The sequence below is a fragment of the Dipodomys merriami genome, unplaced genomic scaffold, assembly GCF_024711535.1.
Source record: "Dipodomys merriami isolate MVZ:Mamm:240054 unplaced genomic scaffold, mDipMer1.0.p SCAF_3, whole genome shotgun sequence".
In the NCBI taxonomy this organism is placed as follows: domain Eukaryota; kingdom Metazoa; phylum Chordata; class Mammalia; order Rodentia; family Heteromyidae; genus Dipodomys; species Dipodomys merriami.
This window is the reverse complement of record NW_027204492.1, coordinates 82,039,570-82,055,112: the sequence shown is the minus strand read 5'-3', so window position 1 is coordinate 82,055,112 and position 15,543 is coordinate 82,039,570. Positions and strand designations below refer to the sequence as shown.

The 15,543-nt window shown below is 41.3% G+C and overlaps 1 protein-coding gene across 2 annotated transcripts in view; it reads right to left on the bottom strand.

Moving 5' to 3' along the window:
• Positions 1-15,543, bottom strand: part of Fam120c (family with sequence similarity 120 member C) — a 113,730-nt gene that overhangs the window by 45,039 nt on the left and 53,148 nt on the right. The window contains exons 5-10 of one of the 2 annotated variants that reach the window (XM_070040403.1): positions 9,217-9,316; positions 8,156-8,232; positions 7,059-7,342; positions 4,961-5,234; positions 3,708-3,879; positions 1,924-2,612 (exon numbers count right to left, since the gene is read on the bottom strand). In XM_070040403.1, the coding sequence (XP_069896504.1) occupies positions 2,602-2,612; positions 3,708-3,879; positions 4,961-5,234; positions 7,059-7,342; positions 8,156-8,232; positions 9,217-9,316 (918 nt within the window). In that variant the 3' untranslated portion in view covers positions 1,924-2,601. Of the gene's footprint in view, positions 1-1,923; positions 2,613-3,707; positions 3,880-4,960; positions 5,235-7,058; positions 7,343-8,155; positions 8,233-9,216; positions 9,317-15,543 lie in introns of those variants that run through there. The other variant, XM_070040402.1, reaches the window with a different exon arrangement.

The following is a 15,543-nucleotide window of genomic DNA, read 5'->3' as shown; positions in this document are numbered from 1 at the left end:
TGTGACTCAAAGGCTAGAACACCAGCAAAGAAAGGTAAACTAGAGCGCAAGTCCAGAGTTCAAGTCCCACTGCTGGCACCCAAAAAGAAAATAAAAGGGAAAAGAAAGAAGGCTGCTCTGTGACCAAGTTAATTGAAAACAAGTCAAAAAAAAAGAAAACAAGTCTTTATTTCTCTGGGATAAATACCCAAGAATATAAATGCTAGAATATATGGTGTATCCATTTTCAGTTTTGAATGGAACTGAAAATTATCGCCCTGAATTAGTAGTACCATTTTATATCCCTAACAACATGCAGTTTCTCTTCATCCTCAGGCCCTGAGTTCAAGCCTCAATACCAGCACCAAAAAACAAACAAAACAAAAATAGTATAATAGCTTTTAATTCAGTGAAACACAAATTTATAATTCAGTGAAATATACATTTAGAAACTCAAGACTTTATTGTACTTATCATTTTGATATTTTTTGTTCTTTCCAGAATTTTTTCTTCCTTCTTGATTTTGAAAGATTTCGTCATGTATCATTCTTCTACAAAACGAACTACCTTTAGTGATTTTTTTTTGGGGGGGGTAGGTCTACTTGTGAAAATTGTCCTTGTTTTCCTTCTGAAAATATGATTTCTTCTTCATAAGAGGACACTTTTGCTGGAAAACAATTTCTGAATTGACAATTCTTTGCTTTCAATGTTGTGCTGCTTCTTTCTGAACTCAAAGGCTTCTAAATGAGGGATCACTTGTATTATTTTCCCTTTATAAATAATCATTTCTATCTGCCTCCTTTCAATACATTTTCTTTGTTTTGATTTTTGGGAAGTTAGACCATGATTTTTCTTGACAGAGATAAATCCATTTGTCCTTGGATTTATACTATTTGTAATTTACTTGAATCTGTAGGATGTTTACTGTCAAATTGGAGAATATTCCAGCCATTATTGCATTACATATTTTAGTAATGTCACCCTCTTTCTCATCTTCTGATGATACATATACTAGATCATTTTATAGTTGTACAGGCCCTTGTTCTTTTTTTTTTTTTTTTCGACTTTCATGATTATTCAGTCTTTAAGTTCATTGCCACTCTGCCATTTAACACATCTATTTTATTTTTTCCAGTTCTGGGGCTTGAACTCAGGGCCTGGGCACTGTCCCTGAGCTTGTTTTGCTCCAGGCTAGTACTCTACCATTTGAGCCACAGCACCACTTTTGGCTTTTTCTGTTAATGTGATACTGAGGAATCAAGCCTGGGGCTTCGTGTATGCTAGGCAAGCACTCTACCACTAGGCCACATTCCCAGCCCCTAACCCATCTATTAAGAATTTGGTTTTGTTATTATATATTTTAGTTCATTTACCTTTGTCTTTGCATGTGTGCATGTATGTGTATGTGTATGTGTGTATGTGTGTGTGTGTGTGTGTGTGTGTGTGTGTGTGTGTCTGTGAGAGAGAGAGAGAGAGAGAGAGAGAGAGAGAGAGAGAGAGAGAGAGAGAGAGCACAAGAGTGAGCTTGAACTCAGGGCCTGGGCACTCTCCCTTAGTTTCTTCCCTCAAGCTTGAAACTCTACCACTTGAGCCATAGCTATACTTCTGACTTTATCCTGGTTAATTGGAGGTAAGAATCTTAGACTTTACTGCCTGAGCTGGTTTTGAACCATGATCCTTAGATCTCAGCCTCCTGAGTAGCTAGGATTACAGGCCTGAGCCACCAGTGCCTAGCATCATTTGTTTGTCTTTAAATCTATTTCTCAGCTTAGATTTTGTATTTTCAATTTTTTCAAGTATATTTACAACTGTTTATTAAAACATTTAATCGTGTTTGCTTTGAAATCCGTCTCAGGTCATTTAAACTTCTATCATCTTGGTGTTGAATTGAATTTCAAACCTTCCTAGTTTTTTAATATGACAATCAATTTTCAGTTGAGGCCAACAATTGTGATTATTATTTAAAAACACTCTGGATCTCATTTAGATCTTGTGTTTGGGCAGATCTATTCTGAGTCTTCAAATGTGTAAAGGCGGATACTATCTCATGGTAGAAGTACATGTCTTGATCCTTCATGTGATCTTGTGTGACACTCTGAGCAGTAGCTGAGTAAGCACCTCATCATAGCCCAAGTAAGGGTAGAAGTATAGGCTTTTCATAAGGCCTCTGTTGGTGGGGGTGAGGGGAAGCCACCTCTTATTCTGTGGTGTTTCGCTGGAGTACAACAATTACTATCTACAATTTTCTGTGTTGTTAGGTTGCTACTTTTGGTCCTTTGGCAAGAGAAAACAGGCTTCTGGTGGGCTTTTATTTATTTTTTTCTTTTTCTTTTTTTGGTCGATTGTGGGGCTTGAACTCTGGGCTTGGTTGCTGTCCCTCAGCTCTTCAGCTCAAGGCGAACACTCTACCACTTGAGCCACAGAGCCACTTCCGGTTTTCTAGTGGTTTATTGGAGATAAGAGTCTCATGGACTTTCTTGCCTGGGCTGGCTTTGAACCGTGATCCTCAGATCTCAGCCTCCTGAGTAGCTAGGATTACAGGCGTGAGCCATTGGCACCTGGCCTGGTGGGCTTTTATTGATTTGTTGCTGTTGAAATTTCCAGGCTGCTTGCCAGCTTGTCTTATACCAAGTCTGAAATGTGTGAGGCAAAAAGAAAACCCAAAGACCTCACTATTGCACCAGTATATATTGCTTGTGTGCCTGTCTCTTTTTTGGTTGTTTCATACATAATGTCCAGGAATTTTAGTACTACTTATAAGGAGAAATAAGGACTACATAGTAAATTTATCTTCCTGGGGGAAGATATCTAAAGTGTTTTTTTTTCATGGTATGGAGGTTTGACCTCAGCTGTCCCACACTTGGCAGGCATGTGGCCTACCATTTGAGCCATATCCATATTCCTAAAGTATCCTTTTTGTGTGGGCCAGTCCCAGGGCTTTGAACTTGGGGTCTGAGTGCTGTCCCTGAGTTTCTTTTGCTCAAGGCTAGCACTCTATCACTTGAGCCATAGCTTTACTTCCCATTTTTTGGTAGTTAATTGGACATAAGGGTCCCATGGATTTTCCTCCCTTGAACCACAATTATCAGATCTCAGCTTCCCAAGTAGCTAGGATTACAGGCATGAGCCACCACTGCCTGGCTCTAAAGTATGCTTTTGAACATATTCATTAGAAAAAGTAATCTAAGCTTAAAACCCAACAGTTTTAATGACGTGCAATACAAAATCCCCAAACAAACAACTATCTGAGGAGAGACTATGTCAGATATACTTCTACATTCGCAAAGCCCAGCATGGTTCTTATAAGGAGTAGTCATTCTGAACACTTTATGACTACAAAATGGAGGCTTACATTAGTTTACTTTCTATATCAACATGGATGCATGATGCACTTTTTTGTCAGTCATGGGCTTGAACTAGGGGCCTGGGTGCTGTCCCTGAGCTCTTTCACTCAAGGCTAGCACTCTACCACTTTGAGCCATAGCACCACTTCTGGTTTTCCAGTGGTTAATTGGAGATAAGAGTCTCAGACTTTCCTGCTTGGGCTGGCTCTGAACTGCGATCCTCAGATCTCAGCCTCCTGAGTAGCTAGGATTAAAAGTGTGAGCCACCAGTGCCTGGTTATGATGCATTTTCTTACAGATTGTTTCATAGCCAAAAGTTAAATGTGCTTCCATCGGCTTTTTTCCCATTGTGTCAAGCTTTGAGAGAACTAGAAGTATACTTACCTTCCACAGGTAGCCGCCGACGTATGGCCAGGCGTTCCAATTTTCGCTGTGTCTCTGCCAGACTAAAAAGGACTCCATACACATACTGACGAGCAGACCGGAATAGGAGAGCAGCTGGAGGAAGCTCCATGTTACATTCATCCTCAATACATACAGGGATCTTAATCTCACCCTAATAAGGGTACAGGGAAAGGAAAAAAAATGAGTTCCTTCAAGGTTAGGAACTGAGCATAAAAGTACACATAATGAACTGTAGCCTCTGAAGCCTGGTCAATCAATTTTCTATTTGTAGAAAAAAGGAATTTCAGATTAAAAGCTGTAAGACGTCCAAAGGCCCACAGACATTTTATAAATTAGATTTCATTTTAAAGTCCCAGCTATGACTAGCTACAGCTGACTACTGAGGAGAGCCCATCTTAGACATTATGTTAGGAGATACATTATATGGTAAGACCAAAGGAGGGAAACAGCTTCATAGAAATAGAGGAGAGACAAGGAAAAAGGCACAAAGCCTCTTCCATGTTCTATCTCTTGAACCAGTGCTTATCAACTTGGTGGACTCAAAAGTCTCATGGTCTCACGTGGAGCTCTGGCACTAAGTGGTAGAGCGAAAAAGCCAAATGAGAGCAAGAAGCTCCCAGTTAAAGCCCTAGCACTGGCATGTGTGTGTACACACACACACATACGTGTGCACACACAACACAATTTGCTGAAGGCAGATGGCTCTTGCCTATAATCCTAGCTACTCAGGAGGCTGAGTTCTGAGAATCATGGGTCAAAGCCATACTGGACAAACAAATCCGTGAAACTCTTATCTCCAATTAACAAGCAAAAACCCCAAAGTGGAGGTGTGATTCAAGTGGTAGAGCTCTAGTCTTGAGATGAGGGCATGAGGCCCTGGACTCAAGCCCAGGGATGTTCTCGTTCCCTCTCCCTCCCTCCCTCCTTCTCTCTCTCTCTCTCTCTCTCTCTCTCTCTCTCTCTCACACACACACACACACACACACACACACACACACACACACACACACCTCAGAGTTACATTTCTCTTTTATAAGCCTTGTTTATTGTATCATCCCATCTCCTGCTGGTCTGGAATCATCTGAGGCCCTTTATGCAAGGAGAGACTTTTTAGCGTGATGCTTCTTTTACCTCCCTTTAGATTCCAATGGTCAGATGTTCTTTTCTGGTAACTTAGACAGGATGAAGTATGGGTAAGAAGCAGTCAGGGAGGTACTGATCTGTCAGCTAACCTTAGTGAGAACATGGTAGATATATGGATACATAAGACCTCTCCGGTGTCTGTGTTCAGCAACCCGTAAAACTTCTGGAGCTACTGGAGGTAAGGGTGGAATGGTGATGTCCATATGACTCCTTGTAGACATAGATAACAGAGATGGGATGTGAGGTTCTTCATCCCCCAGGCTGGCTTCTGATACTCCTGCATCAGCAGGCTGTACCCAAGACCCTCGGTCGCCACTGGCATCTTCCCAACCAGGTTGCTGTTGAAGTGCTTCTGTGACATGACTAAATACAATGTAGGGCAGAAAAGGGAAGTTGATAAGGATATTTCCACTCAAGATGTCTGCTCAGATCCCTCAGACACTGAATGAGCCCTGAACTTGATAGCTTTCCTTTCAGTGGCCCATCACTGTCCTCTTGGCTTCTTTTACTTGACACAAACTAAAATGATCAAAGGACATGGGAATCACACATGTTGTACCTTTAAGAGGGCATGTTTAGGGGCTGGGAAGGTGGCTCAGTGGTAGAGTGCTTGCCTTGCATGCACGAGGCCCTGGGTTTGATACCTCAGCACCACATAAGCAGTAAAAGCCAGAAGTGGTGCCATGGCTCAAGTGGTAGAGCACTAGCCTTGAGCTGAAGAGCTGAGGAACCAGTGCCCAGGCCCAGAGTTCAGGCCCCATGACTGGAAAAAAGAAAGAGGGCATGTTTAAGCCATGCACAGTGGCTCACATATGCAATGCTAGCTATTGAGGCGGCTGAGATGTGAAGATCAAGGTTCAATACTAGCCCAGGCAGAAAAAGTCCCTAAGACTTTTATCTCCTATTAACCACCAAAAATGCTGCGAGTGAAGCTGTGGATCAAATGGTGGCCTTGAGTGTAAAATCTGAGATAGCCTGCAGGCCCTGAGTTCAAATCTCAGTTCCAGCATTAAACAAAGAAGGCATAGCTGGCGTTGGTGGCCCATGCCCCAAATCCTAGCTACAGCCTCCTGAGTACAGGAGGCTGAGATCTGAGGATCACAGCTGAAAGCTAGCCCAGGCAGGAAAAGTCCATGAAACTCTTATCTCCAATTAACCACCAGAAAACCGGAAGTGGTGCTATGGCTTAAGTGGTAGAGCACTAGCCTTGCGCTGAAGAGCTCAGGGATAGCGTCCAGACCCAGAGTTCAAGCTCCATGACTGACAAAAAAAAAAGGCATGTTTAGAATCTGCTTATATTTTAAGAAAATAATTATGGTGCTGTTTCCCAGGGAAACCTGTTAGGGGAATAATCTAACAAGAGATGGGTCAATTTAGAAACAAAAACAAACAAATAAAACCAACCAAAGAAACACCTCAGCCATGTGCTGGTGGCTCATACCTGTAATCCTAGCTACTTAGAAAGCTGAGATCTGAGGATCATGGTTCAAAGCCAGCCCAGGCAGAAAAGTCCTTGTGAAACTCTTAAAAAATTTTTTTTTGTTGGATATGGAGTTTGAACTCCAGGCCTGGGCACTATCCCTGAGCTCTTTTGCCCAAGGCTAGCACTCTACCATTTTGAGCCACAGTACCACTTCTGGTTTCCTGGTCGTTAATTGGAGGGACTTTACTGCCTGGGCTGGCTTTGAATGGTGAACCTCTTATCTCAGCCTCCTGAGTAGCTAGGATTACAGGCATGAGCCACCAGTGCCCAGGTCTTGCTTATCTCCAATTAACCACCACAAAACTGGAAATTGTGCTGTGGTTCAAAGTGGTAGAGTACGAGCCTTGAGTGAAAGAGCTTGGGGACAGAGCCCAGACCCTGAGTTTAAACTTTAGTTCAAAACTGTTAGTTACTAAGCAATAACTTCCTACTCAACTTTTCCAATGATTCAACTCACAAAAATCTTTTTTCTTCTTTTCCATTCAGTGTATATCCCCCACAAACTGAGAAATGCCAGTCATGCTATGGTGACAAAGCTAAGCAACTCTCTTAACCTACTGTTATTTTGCCTTTTTCTCAGTGGCCTACATCTCTGAAAATGACCACCTACACAGGTTCAAAGAGTAAAGATTAACAATGGAGAGAAGCTAAGAACACAAAGTTCCTCACATTCTTTCAGAAGGCTTCTCTTTTGAGATACTTACTCAGAATTGGTTCCATTTGGCTCATCCCCATCAGAGGAAGAGGAATGAGAGGAGTCTGGTCCCAAATGATGTGATGGTTTGGAAGTCAAGTAATTGGGAAACTGGGATGCAGAATTGTCATAAGAGACAGCCCAACTGGCAAAGGGGTTGTCCTGTAGCATGGCATCCTCAGAAAAAGCACTGGATTCTCCCAGAGGGTGGGGGGAGGAGAAGAGGAGGGATGAGTTGGGTCCCATTGGGAACGGTGGTGGATATTTCGTTTTCTGGGGCATTTGGTGAGAAAACTAGAGGATTAAAAACAGACAGAAAAAAAGCTCTTGAACATTTTCCCACTCAGAAGTTGTAACACAGTGAACGATGCCAGTCATAAGGACTGCTGAGGTACAAAGTACCTACTGAGATCATTAAGAAATGACTCCTTTTTATTGTTATTATTAAGTAATTGTACAAAGGGGTTACAATTCAATAAGTCAGGTTGTGGGTATACTGCTCCTTGGTCAATGTCACCCCTTCCCTCATTCTCTCCCATTTCCTCCACTCCCATCTCTATCCTCTAGTTACGTAGATCATTTAAAAAATAATGCACAGTGAATGTAATGATAAAAATTGCTCACAAGAACTAATTCTAGGGCTGGGAAGGTGGCTCAGTGGTAGAGTGCTTGCCTTGCGTGCATGAGGCCCTGGGTTCGATTCCTCAGCACCACATAAGCAAAAAAAGCCAGAAGTGGTGCTGTGGTGCTAGCCTTGAGCTGAAGAGCTCAGGGACAGTGCCCAGACCCAGAATTCAGGCCCATGACCAGCAAAAAAAAAAAAAAAAAAAAAAAGAACTAAGTCTAACAGTGATGCCTGACAATAATCCAACAGAGGCAGAACAATGAACCAAAACAGATAGTTGCTTATGTACCTCCATAGTGCCCTAATGATTCCTTATTTGGATACTATCCTTATACAATCTACTGGCCTCAAAGTAGAATTAATACAATTATGCATGACTTTCGTAGTCGATTAACCCATGCCTCAACAAAGATAATAAAAATTGGGAAGCAACCAGAATCTAATGCTAACAGATGGTCTCAGGCTTTTTCAACAATACTCACCATTGGCTTTCCAGCAGAAATGGTGCCTACTTGATTTCGTGGAAGAGGAGGATTTCCAATCCGATTATTTCGAAAGCCTGAAGCCAAAAAAAGGTCTATATTTCAGCTAATCCTAATAATTTTCCTGTATTATATTCTGCTAACCCATCTTCATGTGAAAAAGAACATTATGAGTAACTTATGGTATTAGGATATGGGTTAGTGGTAGAGTGATTGCCTAATGTGAATTAGAATGCACAAGAAAAAATTAAAATTGAGCAGCTACAATGTGCTATATCAGCATTCTTTTTTTTTTTTGGCAAGTCATGGGGCTTGAACTCTGGGCCTGAGCACTGTCCCTCAGCTCTTCAGCTCAAGGCTAGTGCTCTACCACTTGAGCCACAGTGCCACTTCCAGTTTTCTGGTGGTTTATTGGAGATAAGAGTCTCACGAACTTTCTTGCCTGGGCTGGCTTTGAACCGTGATCCTCAGATCTCAGCCTACTGAGTAGCTAGGATTATAGGTATGAGCCACCTGTGCTCGGCTATATAGGCATTCTTGTATAAATTATTTCATCTGATAATCCTATAGAGTAGTTGTTTTGAGTCATACTTCATACAAATTAGACTTGCAAAGGGTATATAGCTGGTAAGCAGCAGAGGCAGAACTCAAATGCAGGCCTGATGCCAAAGACAGGATTATTTTTCACATACACAGGCAAAATGGAGGTTAGAACAAAAAGAAGCTGAGCTAAGGAAATGGTATCATCATTATCTACAAATATGAGAAGGCACAACTCTTTCTTATAACATGGAAATCAACAGGAGAAATACCTACTAGACAACCATGACTTCCATGAACACATAGCAAAAAGGGGCAAATGTAGAAGTGGAGCCATGGCTCAAGTGACAGGGTGTTAGCCTTGAGCAAAAAAGCTCAAGGACAGTGCCTAGGCCTTGAATTCAAGCCCCAGGACCAGCACATAAAAAAAGAGTATGAATCTAGTCTGATCCTTGGGTTCCTGAAGGTCCAATCAGTTTCCCCTATGAACAGGACATCTTGGGGTCAACAGGAAACCTTACCTAGAAAGGAGGGACCCACTGGTAGCGAAGAGAGTTTCGTTGTGACTGAATAGTATTCAACTGCTTTTTTGAATCGTTCTATTTTATCTTCTGTCCTGGACTGGATATTGGAACATCAGATTTTCAGAAAAAAAATAACATGAGTGTCTCTTTCATACAACTTACAATTTGGTAGTCAAAACAATAGCAGATATGAAATATTTAAAGAAACTTAAGAGAGTAATTTTCCACTTTGAATAAAAGATTAGATAGGAAAAAAGCATTATAAAACATAAAATCTGTAATACCATCAACAAAGTTCACTTACATTCCATTCTTTTCAAAAGTGATCAGATTATTTAGAAAAAAAATTAGGATCAGAGAGGATTAATCATAAAGAATGACCATCCAAAGGTATTTTGGTGTGTTTCCTTACAGTATTTAAAATTTTTATTATTCTTGTTCTTGAAGAATAATCTTTTCTTCCTTCTCTCACTTCCTACCTCTATCTGCCTTTCCTTCTTTTCTTTTCTTTTCTTTGCTTTTCTTACTCTGGTCTCAAGCTCACAATCTGTGTCAGCCTCCCAAGAGATGACTAAGCACACAACAATCCATGCCCAGCTAAGTATACCCAGTCCATTCTAATACATATTTTTCTACAGTTGATACTATATGTATAATTTGTACCCTGCTTTTATTACATTAACATTTTGTCTAGATAATTTTAAATGGTCTCATATTTTACCATTAGAAATGTGTTATAAATTATATAACCACTGACACAAAAACAGCCATTTAGGTTATTTCTCACATTTGGCTATTGTAAGTTATACAACAAATAGTACATTGTCCGTAAGTTTCCTCTGGATCTCCAATTGGCAAATACCCTTAAATTTTAATTATTAGTTTAAAAGGTATGAACATGAAAGCCCAAAGCACAAAAATACATACAAAAACTACAATGTGACGCCTTTACATTTTCACCAGAAGGTCTAAAATTAAAAATACCAATATTAAGTACTCATCAGGATAGAGTAAGTGGAACTCTAATGATACTTCTGATGGTAGTGTACATTGATACAGTTTGGAAGAGAGTTTAGCAGCCTGTTATAAAAATTTAAATTGCTGGAGAGAGAGAGAGAGGGAAAGGGAGATATGGACAGGGAGAGAGGAGGGAGAGGGAGACAGAAGATGGGAAAAGGGAGAGAGGCAGAAAGGGAGAGGTAGAGGCAAAGGAAGAAGGAGATAGAGAGGGAAAGGAAAAGAGGGAAAAAGAGAGGGAGAGACAGAGAAAGAGAGGGAGAGGAAGAGAGGGAGAAGGAAAGAGAGGGAGACAGGGAGAGGGGGTGAGAGGGAGAAATGGAGAAAGAAAACAAAGAAAATAATGATACACATAATAATATTTAATAAATCTCAAATATACTGAATCAAAGAATAGAGGCACAAAAGAGTACATACAAAGTTCAGGAAGAAGTGAAAATCATCTTTGGCAAAAAAAGGTTAAAAAAACTTATTGGACTGGAGTTGACAATATAACTTAGTAGTACAGTATGTGACAAAAACGTGAGAGTTCAATATCCAGCACCATAAATAAAACTAATGGGCCAGGAGTGTACGTCTCTAGCACTGCCAAAACAAGAAATTACTACTTAATCTCCACATGAAGAAGGCGACTAAAAGAGATTTATCAAGCCTTTCCCAATTCTCTTTTCTTTTCTTTTTTTTTTTTTTGGGGGGGGGGGGTCCGGTCGTCAGGCCTGAACTCTGGGCCTGAGCGCTGTCCCTCAGCTCTTCAGCTCAAGGCTAGCGCTCTACCACTTGAGCCACAGTGCCACTTCCGGCTTTTTTCTTTTTGCTTATGTGGTGCTGAGGAATCGAACCCAGGGCCTCAGGCACGCAAGGCAAGCGCTCTACCACTGAGCCAACTTCCCAGCCCTTTCCCAATTCTCTTGAAATAGAATTTTAACATCTTTACAGAATGTCACTTATTAATCACATTTCTAATTTCTCATTATAAATAATATTCTCATAACTATATTTTACCTAAGTCTTTGGGTTATTTTACAGAGCAAATTCTTAGTAGTGTAATTACTAGGTCAAAGAGTATGATCATTTTCAGACTCATGACACATGATACTAAAATCTCTTTCCAAAATAGATTTCTCAAGTTACACTCCCATCATCAATGCATGAGAATATCCACTTCACCATACAGCTCCAGTGCCAAGTATCTTCTACAAAAAAATCATCTACTAGCTATAACAAATAATATTTCTTTCTTACAAAAAACAAAACATACAATAAAAAAGAAAATTTTCAAATCAGTCTCTCTCTCAGAGACTGATTTTCAATACTCAGAATCCAGGAAAATATTCCAAGACTTTTTACTTGCATGTATGTCCAGACACAAAAAACGGAACTGAGATCTCCAGCCTTTGGCCTTAGAAACAAAAACCATGTACTTTCTCAAAAATTTGAATTTGATATAACTGGCTGAGAAAAGTGTTTTTAAATCTAGAAAACATTAATTAATACTCTACTGTTATCAACATTCCATTATTAACTCATTGATATCTTTATTATATTTAAGAACATGTGTAATAATTGAAAGCAATCTCCTAAAAACTACAAATTATGAACAGAATCTACTTTTATGTGGCTAATTCTGCATTCACTCTCTTCACAAGAAGTCATCCAATTTGGTAGATTTTTTTTCAGAAATTGTGCTGTATTTACAAACACATTGGTAAAATCATACAGTTTTGGTTTTTTTCACATAAATGGAATCGTATCACTACATTTTCACATGAATGCAATCATATTAATATATTTACTTAGCTTTTTGTATTTAATACTATTTTTATAGACTGTTCACTGTCAGTAGGTAGAGACCTCTGACCCAATCTATTGAAATACCGAATTATATCTGCATCTCTCAGCAAACCCTTCTGTTCCTGTGTCACCGCAGGCAAACACTTATTCTTCAAGAGGTCCTACTTCATTAAAAATTTTCCAGACCATGTTTTCCTAGTTAGTCTTCTGTGTCCTTTTTTCTTTTTTTTTTGGGGGGGGGTGGGGTGGGGGTCTGGTCGTGGCACCTGAACTCTGGGCCTGGGCGCTGTCCCTCAGCTCTTCAGCTCAAGGCTAGCACTCTACCACTTGAGCCACAGCACCACTTCTGGCTTTTTTCTTTTTGCTTATGTGGTGCTGAGGAATCGAACCCAGGGCCTCAGGCATGCAAGGCAAGTGCTCTACCACTGAGCCAACTTCCCAGCCCTGTCCTTTCTTTTTTTTTTTTCTTTTTGTTTCTTTTTTTGCCAGTTCTGGGACTTGAATCCTAGGCTTGGATACTGTCCTTGGGCTCCTTTTTGCTCAAAGTTAGTGCTCTACCACTTGAGCCACAGCCAGATACAGCTGTGATTAATTGGAGATAAGTCTCAAGGACTTTTTTTTTTGCCAGTCCTGGGTCTTGAACCCAGGGCCTGGGCACTGTCCCTGAGCTTCTTTTGCTTAAGGATAGCGCTCTACCACCGTGCCACTTCTGGCTTTTTCAGTTTATGGTACTGAGGAATTGAACCCAGGGCTTCATGAATGCTAGGGAAGCACTCTACCACCAAGCCACATTCCCAGCCCTCACTGACTTTCTTGCCGGGGCTGGCTGCAAACCATAATCCTCAGATTTTAGTCTCCTACTGAGTAGCTCGGATTATAGGTGCGCCACAGGCAACCTAGTTTCTGTGTTCTTTATTTCTCTCTCTGTCTCTGTCTCTCTCCTTCTTTTCTTCTTTTCTTTTCTTTCTTTCTTTTTTTTGGCCACTCCTGGGGCTTGAACTCAGGGCCTAGACACTGTCCCTAAGATTCTTTTGTTCAAGGCTAGTACTCTACCATTTGAGCCAGAGCACCTCTGCCAGCTTTTTCTGTGTATGTGGTACTGAGGAATTGAACCCAGGGCTTCATGAATGCTAGGCAAGCACTCTACCACTAAGCCACATTCCGAAACCTCTGTATTCTTTCTTCATTGTACTTATTTGTTTGCTTCTGCCTCTCCATTCAACCTGAAATTCTGTGAGAACAAAAAATGGGTGATTTATATTTATATCCTAATGCTTAGCACAGGATTTAATTTTTGTTCATTTGTTTTGTGTGTGTGTATGTGTGTGCCAGTCCTAGGGCTTGAACCAGGACCAGGGTGCTATCTCTGAGATTGTTTGCTCAAGGCTAGTGCTCTACCACTTGAGCTCACAATGACACTTCTGGCTTTTTCTGACTAATTTACCGGAGATGAGAGTCTCACAGATTTTTCTGCCCTGAATGGCTTAGAACTTGATCCTCAAATCCCAGCCTCCTGAGTAGCTAGGATTACAGGCATAAGCTACCAGCACTGGGCTTAGCATAAGATTTGTTTTTTTCAGCTTTTTTTCTTTGTTTTTTGTCAAGCCTGGGGGCCTGAACTCAAGGCCTGGGCATTGTCCCTGAACTTGTTTTACTCAAGGCTAGCACTCTACCACTTCAGCCACAGTGCCACTTCTGGCTTTTTCTGTTTATGTGGTACTGAGGAATCAAACCCAGGGCTTCATGCATGCTAGGCAAACACTATACCACGGAGCCACATTCTCAGTCCAAGATTTATTTTACACAGAAACTCATTATTTTCTCTCTGTTAGTATTTAATCAGGTCCTACCTTTTCCTTTATGATTTCTGCAGAGGATTCAGCAGAGTAGAACTCTTCACTTTATAGATTGAGAATCCCTTATCCAAAATGCTTCAAACTAAAATGGCTTTTATTTCAAATTTTTTGAATATTTGCATATACACAAGAGTGAAGAGTGCGATGCAAAGAGCCAGGCTGGAAGCATGGCTCAAGACTCTTATCCCTAACCAGCCAAACACTGGAAGTGCTATTGTAACTCAACGTGGTAGAGCACTAGCCTTGAGCAGAAGTGCTCAGGGACAATGCCCAAGCCTTGAGTTCAATCCTCCTTGAATACCAACTGGGACAAGCCATCCCAGCAACGAGCACCTAGACTCAGCCAGTCTGGGGAACAGGGAACATGGAGAGGAGTAAGAGGAGATGATGTCTCATCAGCTACTTTGCCTGCTCTTTCAAAATTAACCAGAGCCGGGAGGTCAGTAGAAGTAAGAAGCCTGCCATCCAATGTCTAACCTGTCTACCTATAACTGAACAGGAATTTATATTCTTGCCTTTGTCACCTGACTTCTCTACCTAGTCATCAAATATCAGAGGTAGCTAGGGACATTTCTACTAACATTTTCAGCCCCAAGTCCTTCCTCTTGCCATTTATTTGCTCTCTAGTATTTTTTTTTCCAGCCCCTCAATGCTCATGAGACTTCTCCAGACCTCATCTAAGGACTCAATCCACCAAGGGACAGCTGCTGCTCACTGCCTTCTCTGGGAGGGGACCAAATTCCAGCCTTTTACCCCTATTGTCGACGCCCCTTGTCAGCAGGAAGTAGCCAGAGAGACTCCACACCCTATTTCATGATTATTAAAAGGCTGGAATGTAAGGTGGACTCCTGGATAGCCAGCAGACTCCACCCTCCTCGCAGCAAAGTCTCCGCCCAGTAACTGCGTTACCCAGGCAACTGGGACACCTGGAAGAGGTCACATCTGCATCCGCTGAGGTCACATCTGAATTTGATGTGGCCACACCTTTCTCCGCCCATACCCTAGAAAAGGCCTAACCCAGGCCCAAACACCCTCTCTCTGCTCTCTCTCTGCTCTTTTCTAACTTTCTCAGCTCTTTCCTTCTCTTCTCTTTCCCAGCTCCCTTCTCTTTCCTAGCTCTCTCTTTCTCACCTTTCCTAGACACTCTCTTTTCTAGCTCTTTTCTCTCTTTTCTAGCTCTTCTCTCTTTTTCCCAGCTCTCTCTCTTTGTCAGCTCTCCCAGCTCTCTTTCCCAGGCCTTTCCTCACAGCGTGGAGGACCAAGATGGCCTGGTGCCAGCTGGAATGATGAATAAACCTACCCCTTACCTGAAAAAAAAAGTTGTAGAAATACTAGGCTCCCCAAACCAAACACTCGATTTTATTTTTTATTCACTTAAAAAATCCAACAGGACATCTGGGGGTGGGGGGGTGGGAGATGGGAAGGGATGGGAAGGGGAAACAAAGGAGGAGGCAACAATGCTTGATAAGAAATATACTCATTGGGGAGGGGGGAGGCTGGGAAGGGATGTGAAGGGTAAACAAAGGAGGAGGCTGCAATGCTTGGTAAGAAATGTACGCATTATCCTGCCCATGTAATTGTAACTCCTCTGTACAGTATGTTCACAAATAAAATTAAATTAAATTTAAAAAAAAGAAATATACTCATTATCTTGCCCATG